General features: G+C 43.9%; 1 protein-coding gene across 1 annotated transcript; it reads left to right on the forward strand.

Annotated features, from left to right (window-relative positions):
• Positions 1-418: 418 nt before the first annotated feature.
• atf4a (activating transcription factor 4a) lies at positions 419-10,770 on the forward strand. The gene is made up of 4 exons (XM_084319419.1): positions 419-568; positions 2,070-2,252; positions 5,520-5,825; positions 8,792-10,770. The coding sequence occupies exons 2-4, from the start codon at positions 2,201-2,203 to the stop codon at positions 9,778-9,780; spliced, it is 1,347 nt and encodes a 448-aa protein (XP_084175545.1). The 5' UTR covers positions 419-568; positions 2,070-2,200; the 3' UTR covers positions 9,781-10,770.
• Positions 10,771-11,497: the final 727 nt, after the last annotated feature.

Consider the following 11,497-nt stretch of genomic DNA (forward strand, 5'->3'; position numbering starts at 1 on the left):
TTGTAGAGCAGGTCAGTATTTAATACTATTAGCATGCATCAGTCATAGATGGCTGTGAAAGTTCACAAAACAATTTCCTTCAACAATGTTTACATTTTGCATTTGACCTACATTGTAACCAGCCCTGAAGCACAGCTTGAAACTACTTTGTCGGAAGTATAGAGGTATACAGCTAACCAATCAAAACTAAGACATGCGCGGAGTGATATAAGCATGCGCGTGTTTTGTCGATTACTCTAGCCAGGATGGGAGGAGCTTTAGCTTTTGGGTCATTGTGTCTAAAACCAGAGTCACGTGCAACCGAGCATCCTTTTCACAAAATCAAGTACCCATACAATGTCGTAGGGCGGAAGGATATGCATGTAGGTGATATGGTCCTATATATTGTCATGTGACGCTTTCGTAGCGTTCTTCTCCTCAACTATTTTTTGTGTCATTTGCAGTGTACTCAGTTGTAAGCTGTCCCGCGAAAAATGGCAGTGTAAAGGCGAGCAGCGGCTAATCTTGCAGTGGCAATAAACCGGCAGGTGCAACGGTGTAGTGCATTGGCTCTTTCTGGCAAAATGGCGTAAGTAAAATAAATATTTTACCCCTTGAAAATGACATTTCCTGCTCTCTTAAGTCGCCATCTGTCAGTCCAACCGGCAGATATGCCCAAGGACTATAGTTTGAAGTCAACGAGTTTAAATGGGCTAACTAAATAATACGAGCCGGGCTAGCTAAATAGTATTTCATGCATACTAACGTTACATTAAACACAATCAACTGTAGGTGACAATAACAAAAACCGATAGAAGGTGGTGGTGTAATTGTTCTTGTTTGTGCCTTCGGTGAAATGTCATTCAATCTGAAATGACCAAACAACTATTTCTACCTAACTGTTATTTAAGGTTAGTGTTATTTGGCCCGGGCTATTAATTCAACAGGATAATGGTATTTTATATCGACGTTACGCTGCCGTTGTTGACATGGATTAACCGGCTATCACGGTCAGTCATTTAAAGTCTATACAAATAGTATGTAGACTCATGTTTTTAGTGTAAGTTCAGATACAGTTGAACAGTTAACTCTTTATTGTGTGTTTAACACTGACAACGTGGCGCATCCAAAATGGCGCGCAGTGTTCTTCTCATCTCGCATTTCGTGACGGACTGTTGTGTGTTTTGTGGAGATGGCGGAAGCCAGCTCCCCAGGAGGCGGAGTTACCGGCCAAATCATGACCAAATTAGGGAATGTTATCCCCCGGTGGAAGGCGGGGTGTTCTCGTCAAGGCCGTCGGACTTTCCGTCGAAAGGACTAGCCAAGAATAGCTATAACAAAAACATTAAAGGGAAACTATAAAAAATAAATCCGAATGTTATTTATATGGCCTAAGATGGCTCGATCAATATTTGGGAACATGAGCTACTTTTTTTCGAAATCGGAAACCAAATAATTAAGAATCAAAACTTATTTTACTTGGTAAAAGTATTAAGTGTGAAGCCATTGAGTTAAAATGATATATAAATATCAAATGAGCTTTATTCTATAGTAGTGTTCTCAGTTCTGAAACAGAAAATATACTTAAACTAACTATTCTCCTGGCTGCTTTGGGTCTATAAAATCTTTATGGAGCATCTTCAGACTTTATACTAGACATCACAAGTTTTAGCACACAAACAAATTATTTGGGACATAGTTGCACATTTTCACTTACCATCTTTGTGCTGTCTTAGACCAGAGGAATGGTTAATATTAATTCTGAAATTGGACGTAGTTCCCCTTTAATTAGACTAATGGAAAACTTACTCTAATATTGATTCACAATATTTGTAACTGGAAATGACTCAAAACAAAAACAAGAGTTTTTGAGATGCACTGTAAAGGTCATCTAAGCAGCAAAATCTTGTCAAGCCTGTGGCACACGTTTCTTATTTCCCTGCATGCGTTCTCGCTTGGATCACTTCCTTGTGGCAGATCATTATTAGTCCTGAAATAAAGCTTTGCCTATGAATTTACTCATCCCATTTGTTTGGACCCGTATTGACCAATTTCACCATGGAGCCTCACCTGTATCTCATCTTCCTCAGGTCTCTCTCGGCAACCACCCTCAGCTTTGCTGCTGTCGACAGCAGGACCGAACCGATCGACTCTCTAACGTCGCCACACACTCCCTTGTCTTTGTTGACCTGTTCAAGGATATCACCGACAACAAGCAGTCATGACTCTGAGCTCCCAGCTAGCCTTGGAGGACGTGGGGGCCCTGTTCTTAGGTTGGTATTGTGACGGGACATGGTGTGTGTATATATTAGGGGTGGGACGGTACGCATCCGAACCGTGTACCATACGGTACGACCCCCACGGTTCGGGGCGTCTGTATCGTATGGTTCAGATGACGCGCAAAAAAAAAAAAATTTTGGCGAAGCCGGGCCAGGAGAGGTGAGCACTGGCTGCAGGCAGCAGCAGAACTGCAGCCAGGTGCTAGTCAGTTTCTGTAAAAATGGCAAGCACAATATAAATCAATCTTCATTACGACTTTAAAAACATAGCCATTAACATTACATAGGCCTACACACATCTTGCCATAGCGTTAGCAGTTTGTACAACACAACGCACGTTTTAACTATAGTAGCCCGCTAGCTAATAGAGTCAATGAAATGTTACCGTAGCTACTAGCTAGCAGAGGAGGAAATGGGAGTGAGAGGCGGAGTGTTTAAAGACAATGATAGGCGTTTATTCAACATCCAAGAAGGCTAACATACAACTGTGTTTTACTAACTCCAACCGGGACTATTGCCGCTTTCCCACTGCATGCCATCACCTCCTAACGTTTGCGGAGCGCGTTGATAACATTGCCTGAGCTGGCGGTCCGTGACACTAAAATGTCCGTGGGGACCCGGCGCCAACCCATAGATAGTTCCAACTCACCGAATTACGTAATCCACCACAGTTGCACTCAATATTTAAATAATGTTAGTCTAAATAAATGTAGACGGATGCATAATAATTTCAAGCCGAAAACGAATCTTTCCATTAAGAACTGACGATCAGGGAATTTAAACATGGTTGACATTGTTTTTGTGTTTATATTAAACTTAAAGAAAGGAAAGTCTAGTGCTGGCTGAGCATATTGTTTGTTTGCACTAAGTTAATACTTTGACAAATGTAGCCTATATTTTTCAGTTCGGTCTTTGTGTGCCAAACATTATTTAAGGTTGTAAACACTAACACTGTAAACCTTTTTTTTATATATATAAATGAGAAGCATGTTTAGATTTGAGTGTTAAATTATTTTTTTATAAAAAACTATCGAACCGAGGTACGTACCGAACCGTGGCTTTTGTGAACCGTCCCACCCCTAGTATATATATATATAAATCCGCGCCAAGTAGCATTGTAGTTTATTGTCTGGTTCTTCTAAGTCAGGGGTTCCCAAAGTCGGGGTCGCGACCCCCAGGTGTGTCACGAGCCGCCGCGGGGGGGGTCGCCAGATGATATAATTAAAAAGAAATGCTGGGAAATATAGTGTGATATAGCCCCAGTCAGGCCACTTTCTAAGTGGGGGTCCCCCACCAGGAATTATTATGTTACAAAGACTTCATTTCCTGCATTCTGGTGCAGGAATTTTTGAATTTTTACCCTTTAAATGCCAGTTTGTGTGATGGCAAAAACACAAAGTAAAATATTTTCAATATATCAAATGCAAAGTACATTTTTCTCGGGGGATTATTACAGGCTAGGCATGTGTCAATGATTAGCAACAACACAGATTTTGATGTCAGATTTAACAACAACTTTTTCTGAAAAGTGGGAGTATTTAATTTTTTATCTGACATTACAAAAAAATCAAAATAGTTATGATCAGGGCTGAAGTTTAATAAAAGATTTATGACTGCATTACTCTCTGTCACAGTGATCTCCTGGTTGTTCCCCACTTAGGTTATCTAACTATCGCGCCGCCGCAACTAGAAACACTGGCCTGGCCTGCTTCCAAGTTCAGTGGCCTGACTGCAAAAAAATATGTAAGGGATAATGTATAGCTACGAGGTCATTGTCGCAAAATAATTGACCGACACAGAGTTTAAAATACCGGGCCGCCTCGGCGAGGTCAATTATTTTCCGATGACCGAGTATAGCTATACATTATCCCGCTTATTACATGGCTAACTTACTAACAATATACCTAATTCATTTGACAAATCGCAGTTCTGTGGCTCTGTCAGCCCAAATAAAGTTATTATTATCGCGGGCAGCCCGGCAGGTGTGTCTGATTGGCTGCACTGAAACAGTGTGTCAGTGGGGCTTGATTACTCCAGCTGCGAAAAACAATAATCACCGGTGGTTATCGAAAAATAATTCACCGCTGACAAGCAAGCATTTCGGCGAATGTGAAAACGCCATGTAATAAATAAATATAATTTTTGTTTTAAGTACCACCAGCAGTACCACTAGTGGTACGCGTACCACAGTTTTGAGAACCACTGAGTTAGATAACCTAGGTGGGGAACAATCAGGAGATCACTGCAACTCACACAAGTTGGAGAACCATCTCTCTCTTGCTCTCACACACACACACAAAGGGAGCCGCATGCGATTGGTGGTGGCGGGACCCTTACAAAAAACTGCTAATCATTGACACATGCTAGCCTGTAATAATCCCCCCCAGAAAAATCTACTTTGCATTTGATATATTGCAAATATATGCCATCACACACACTGGCATTTAAAGGGTTAGAATTATAAAATGAATATGTGGTGTTATGATCAGGGCTGAAGTTTAATAAAAGATTGTATTTTTTATCAATTACAAAAAAAACTGAAAATCCATAAAAATCTGTGTTGCTAATCATACATATGCTAGCCTGTTTTTTAACAATAATTTGTGATGCCATCCCAAACACTGGCATTTAAAGGAGAATGCAGGAAATGAAGTCTTTGTAACAAAATATTTCCTGGTGGGGGACCCCCAGACCCCCTGCTTAAAAAGTGGCCTGACTGGGGCTATATTTTGCACTATTTCCTGGCCTGAATGATTTCCCCAGTCCGGCCCTGGTTAAAAGCCTCCCATGCTTATTAGTGTGTGCGTTTGAACGTTTGCATGTTTCAACCATACATTTCCATTTATAAAAAATTATTATTTTATTTTATTTTTTTTACCTCCTATAATAGTGGGGGTTGCGGCTCTCTGACACCGTTATTTGGGGGTTGCGGCCTGTAAAGTTTGGGAACCCCTGTTCTAAGTGACTATTATCAACCATCTCAGTTAGGCAATGAATAGGCCCTATTTAAACAAACACGCCAACATTTTGGGAAATCAGCTTAGTCTTTTCTAGAGAGACCTGAAGATGGATACCAGTTTCCTCTCTGCGTTAAGCTATCTGGCTGCACATTATCTTAAAGGAAACTGGTATCAATCTTCTTGTCTCTCTCTGGAGAAGACTGTAAGCTAATTTCCCAGAATGTTGGCGTGTTCCTTAACATGATACACTTCCAGTTTTGGACTGTCTTGCCACCAATTCTAAAATGGCCGCCCTCCACAGGGCCCTCATTTCTGATGGCTGACCCGATGGGGCCCCTTCTGGACCAAGATGAAGAGAAAGCGCTCTCTCCCTCTTCCTCCTTCGAGGGCAAGGCACCGGCTTCTCCTCCCCTCTCTTTCTCCTCCCGGTCTCCCGTCTACCCGTCCTTGTCATCTTCCCCACTCTCTTCTTCCTCCCCGCCTCCCTCTCCCCTTCCCACTCGTCCCCCGGACCCCGGCGCCAAGGCCAGGACGGACCCGCTGCCCTTCCCTTGGCTGGGTGCCAGTGGCCTGCTCGATGCCCACATCGGAGTAGACGATGGCCACGGTGAGTCGCCGTGCTGTAAAAATGGAACGGGCGGAATAGAATAGAAATACTTTACTTTAAATTCAGCACTACAGATCGCTTGCAGTAAATGGCAAACATTTAGGTAGTCAAAAACAAAAGTCACGAATTGGAATAAAAATATGGATACGGGATATACATTCTAAAATATACAGTCAAATGTGCAGTATGTGTGTAAAATATTGATTTTAAAAAGTAAAGGTCCACGCCGGGTGTGGCGATGTCGCGACGAGCAGGTGTGAGTAGGGCTGTCTTGTAGGGCTGCACGATTTTGGGAAATAATCTAATTGCGATTATTCTGACAGATATTGCGATTTGCGATGCGATTATAACATGTTTAAAAAAAAATTACAAGAAGAATGTTGCTGCTTTCTGTAGTCGGGTCCCAACTGCAAAATTACTGTATTACCCTGTATTATACACTTTTACTATCATGTAGACTATTCTGCTTTGTGTTTACATGTGATGTATTGTATACATGCACATTTATTATGTTCTTGTGTGATGTATCGCACATTTTATTGCTGTGTGATGTATTGCAAATGTTATTGCTGTCATCTTGGCCAGGTCTACCTTGCAAAGGAGATCTTGTATCTCAATGAGACTTCCTGGTTAAATAAAAAAAAAAAAAAAAAAAAAAAATCTTTTTTTTAATTGCAGGCTTGGCGATTTGATAATTGCATCATTCCAAATCGCGATTTCGATTAAAAAAACGATTAATCGTGCAGCCCTACTGTCTTGATCACCGCAATCCCGCACTGTCAAGGCACCCGCGGATGCAGAACAGACAACCGTGGAGGGGGGGGGGGGCGTGATCATTTTTAACTGTTCATTTAATGACGAGACGTCTGTTTTCCAGTAGCATGAGCTAACTTCACGTTCCATACAGTTTACAACTCACAGATGAAATCAGGATTTATTTTCATATCCTGGACTCGAGCCCCCAATGTATACCTTTTCCTGTATTAATCTGAACCGTAGTAGATAAGTAGAGTATAGGGGAGCGTTCTCCTAACTCCTGGGCCGAAGTGCCGGTTATGTAACTTGCTCAATGTTATTGCTAACGTTACACGCAAATGAAAGTGCTGCCTCTACCGACCCGCTACACTCTGACTAACCCCTACGCTCACTTCGTTAACGTTATCATAAGCTATATTATGATGTCAACTGGATAACGTAGTTTTGTTTGCAAACGTTAGAGTTCGCTATCTATAACGTTAGCTATTAGGCTAGCTATCTATAATGTTAGCTATTAGGCTAACTATCTATAACGTTAGCTATTGGCTAGTTTCCCCCAATGATTGATGACACAAGTTGGGATATTTAACTAGCTATGTTTGTATGTGCATTCAAATTCACTAATGTTAAAATAGTGTTATAATAGGTGCTTGCGTAGACCTACAGTATATATCCCACAACGCATCACTCTTAAGGAGCAGGCAACACCCTACTACTTTTATCACATTTCAGAACGTTGAGGGACAAACGGATAGATTACCAAACATGTCTTGATAATAAAAAAATATATATATACAGGTATATTTAAAAAAGGAATTTAATGTGATGTCACAGTATGATGTCATAATCAAACATTCTAGAACATTTGTGATGTCATAATCAAACATTCTAGAACTTTTGTGTATCTATATATATTCAACAATTTATTGTGATTGTATGACAAGAGGAGCAGAGAAGAAGGAGACAGAGACGATAGAAATGTGTTTTGAAGATGAGAAGAAGAAGAAGAAGAGTGTAAACTTTCTCAAGTGTGGGCGAAGCAAGAATTGTGGAGGGCAGTAATACGCCACGATGCGTCTACACTGCCGGAAATTCAAATAAGAAGAAGAAGAAGCCGAAGTGCTGTAGTTGTGGTGGGGAGCATATTGTAGCGTTTCGGGGGTGCGAGGTGATGATGAAGGAGGTCGCGGATCGGAGAGAGAGAAGGGAGGGTAAGCTGACGTATGCTGGGGCGGTTAGCAGGGCAGGACAGGGTAGCCAAGAAAGGGTGCAGGGGGTTGAAGGAGGGCATTTGGCAGTGAGGGTAGAGCAGGTGGAAAGAGAGAGGGGAAGGGAGGAGAAATTAGGTATTGTGGCCTTCGTGGCAGGGGTAGTTACTGGTATGGCAGAGGCTAAGGGTACAACAGAGATGGTGAAGATGATTGTTAGGATAGCGGTTCAACATCTGGGATTGGAAGGTCTGGACTGGAAGGAGGTGTGTAATGAATTGGCTGAGGGGGCTGCGAGGGACAAGGCTGCGAGGGACAAAGCAGCCCAGGATAAGATAGCAGGGGGCAAGGAGGGTCCCGCGGAGGGGGGCTCAGGCAGGAAGTAGCAGCAGTAGCTGCACTCCAATGGACAATGTAGTTGATGACGGGGTCCAGTAGAAGAAGGTGAAGAAGGAGAAGAAGAAGAGCCCATAAAAAGAATTGCGGAGGGCAGTAATACGCCACGATGCGTCTACTCTGCCGGAAATTCAAATAAGAAGAAGAAGAGGTCAGTGTGCATCTTGAAACAGTGCTGAGCAGTACTGAACAGATAGACTAAACAACATAGATTGAAGCCTGCATTTCTAGACGAGGGTGCCTTGCCTACCGTTTTGCTGTGGAAAGAGCCGGCAAGTGGATATACGGCTTTCAGGTGTGGAGGAATTTTGTCGTGCATCGAGTCTGCAGTGATTTTGGAGACTGGGAAAATACAGTTTTCTTACCTTGTAGTAGTGACGTGAATATTTAGGAAAATAGCTTTAGGATCACTTCTGTAAAGAAAGACTTCGCTGTGGAAGAGAAATAAACCATTTGGATATCTTTGTTTTACACTAGACCGGCTGTGGACATTATTTTTCTTTATCAATGAACGTACTACCATGCGAGGTGTGAAAGATGATATTCTGTGTTTTAGGTCATCTATTCAATAGCAAGTGATCTTTTATGGTATCTCTTTGTCAACAGAGGATGCTTTCTCTGGCATGGACTGGATGGCGGAGAAAATCGACTTGAGTGACTTTGACCTGGATTCCCTCATCGGCTCCTGTGCTTCGGACGAGCCCCCCGGCTCCCCCGAGGAGCTCCTAGCCTCCCTCGACAGTCGCATGGATCTGGATCTCGACGCCTTCGACACGCCGGTCCCCGCCCCCCTCGACATGCTGGGCCTGTCGCTGCCTGACCTTCCACTGGAGCTCCCTCTGCCCGGGGGGGGATCCGAGGTCACGTCGCCTGAAGTGGCTCCCGAACAGGAGGTTGTTGTCAAGTCTGAGCCTTCTTCCCCTGCTCCGTCTCCACCCCCACCCCTCTCTCCGGCCTACACGCTGGAGCTGGGGAGTGAAGTAGACGTCTCGGAAGGGGACAAGGTGGCCTCGGCCCTCACCGCCATTGGCCCTGATTCCGCCGGAAGCGTCCAAACCACCGCCCCCATCGTCCTCTCCCTTTCCCCCTCTGCCCACTTCGTGGTGGTCCTCTCCCCCAAAGAGGAGCCCGCCCTCCCTCTTCCCGAGCCGACCGTCAAAACCCCTCCTTCCTCCAGCGATTGTGACAGCGACTCTGGCATCGAGTCCGTAGCCGGCTCCCCTCCTCGCCTCCCCTCCTCCGCCTCCCCATCGGCGGCCGGCTCCTCCAGGACCAAACCCTACTCCAAACCGGAACCCGGCTCCCCCTCCAGTCCCAAAGCCCCCCGGGTCAAGTCTGTGTCCGGCGCGCCCAAGGTGGTGGAGAAGAAACTGAAGAAGATGGAGCAGAACAAGACGGCGGCCACACGCTACCGGCAGAAGAAGCGTGCAGAGCAGGAGGTGCTGCACGTCGAGTGCACGGAGCTGGAGGAGCGGAACCGGCAGCTGGCGGAGAAGGCGGAGTCCATCAGCCGGGAGATCCAGTATCTCAAGGACCTGATGGAGGAAGTCCGCTCCGCTAAGAACCGCCGCAGCAAGGCCAGCGCCGTGGCCTAAGGCAGGGAACCCAGAACGTTTGTGTGGCATCATCCGCCATTATGAAACAATGGGGTTGTGTTTCTGCATCCACTCTTGGCATACCATAGGAAAGAAATGCATTTAGCAGCAGTATGCACAGTGTACACTTATGGGAGTGTACACTTGATTGTAGAGTAAACTCGGATGGTATGCTAGCGTGGATAATATGCATTTCTGCTTTCACTTCTAGCATACCATAGGAAAGAAATGCATTTAGCAGCAGTGCGCTATGGGTACACTTGATAAGTAGAGTAAACTCCGATGTTATGCTAGCATGGATATGCGTTTCTGCATCCACTCTTAGCATACCATAGGAAAGAAATTCATCTAGTGCCAATATGCACACTTGATGGTATGCTAGCGTGAATATTTGAAACATGCCGTTGGAAAGAGTGGTTTGGATGCAAATGAGAAGATAAGAGAGACTAGGAAAGTTTGAGATTAGGCCAGAAGAGAGGGCTGGGAGATTGTCAGTGGAAGCATTAGTACATGCTGATCTCTCGGTCCCGTGTCAACAATGCTGCACCACAAGCTGGGTCTGTGTAGACTAGGCATGTGAAATTTGTCATCGTAGTTTAAGGTAATATTGCCAAATTATAGCGATATATTCCCTTATAGTATGACAACCCCAACTCGCCGTTTTCCATAAACTTTCGAAATAAGTGACCCCCCCCCCCCCCCCCCCCCCCCATCTCCTCCAAAACCCCTCCTCTGTTACCACCCTGTCCTCATTTCAGCGTTTACTCTAAACGGCTTCAGTCCAGAAAGGGGCCCTCGCATATTTATGATTTCTTGATGTTACACTGAACTCCTGTCATCTTTTTGCTTGTATATAGTTTCACTCCTGCTTACCATTTGTGGTTTTTATTTAATGCTGGATAAACTATTTTTTTTAGTGGCTTTTAGGGCAATTGTTGGGCTTGTACAAATGCTTTTTTTTCTATTAAATATCTATCAGTACTCTGGTAACCTGTTTGTGCATTATTTATTGGCAGTTTTATCTTTTATTAAATAAACGGCAACTACTTGAATGTTTACTTTAGGTGAGGTATCTGATTCTGAACCCTACATGTGCAACACTGTTGCTATTTTACCACCACTGGTGGTTCTGGTGAAATTTGCCTATTTAGTCATAAATGCCTCAACTGGGAGTCATTTCCTTGACTTACTAGTAGCTTTTGGAAATGTCACAGCAGCTCTTAAAGGTTAATGTAGTCTATTAATTAAAATAATAACTACACTCGAGCCATCCCTGATGTAGATTGTGCAGTAACATGGGTGTCCCAATCCAACCAGGAGTAGAGTACACCACACTGCAAAAAAATAAATAAAAAACGCGTGTCTAGGCTAGGGTTATCTCCTGATTGGAATTCGATAGAGGGAACTGGTGGGACGGATACCAGGAAATGTACTTAATGTTTACTGCAGAGCGAGGGACTGGGAGACTCATGTTGGTGACCAACACTGATGGCTGTTGGAATGTATAACTTTAACAAAAATGAATAACTACGTACAGCACCTTTTTTAAATTTAGCTTGAGACTTACTGTAATATTAGCGGTGTTGGAAGTGGGGAGAAACAAGCTGCCAACCGTAGTGATTCCAATGACCTCGTTTTTATTATCTTCAAGGAGCCTGGGCTGTCGGTGCCATGCCCACTATATAATTACTACTAATAGTCCCACCTAGGAATAGGG

This window comes from Notolepis coatsorum, assembly GCF_963971535.1.
Source record: "Notolepis coatsorum genome assembly, chromosome: 7".
Taxonomy (NCBI): domain Eukaryota; kingdom Metazoa; phylum Chordata; class Actinopteri; order Aulopiformes; family Paralepididae; genus Notolepis; species Notolepis coatsorum.

What these genes read in the sequence shown, in the direction of transcription:
- atf4a (XM_084319419.1), top strand. Translation starts at nt 2,201, where the DNA reads ATGACTCTGAGCTCCCAGCTAGCCTTGGAGGACGTGGGGGCCCTGTTC. An exon ending in CGTGGGGGCCCTGTTCTTAG is followed by an intron (nt 2,253 to 5,519) that starts GTTGGTATTGTG and finishes CGCCCTCCACAG; the next exon opens with GGCCCTCATTTCTGATGGCT. An exon ending in CGGAGTAGACGATGGCCACG is followed by an intron (nt 5,826 to 8,791) that starts GTGAGTCGCCGT and finishes CTTTGTCAACAG; the next exon opens with AGGATGCTTTCTCTGGCATG.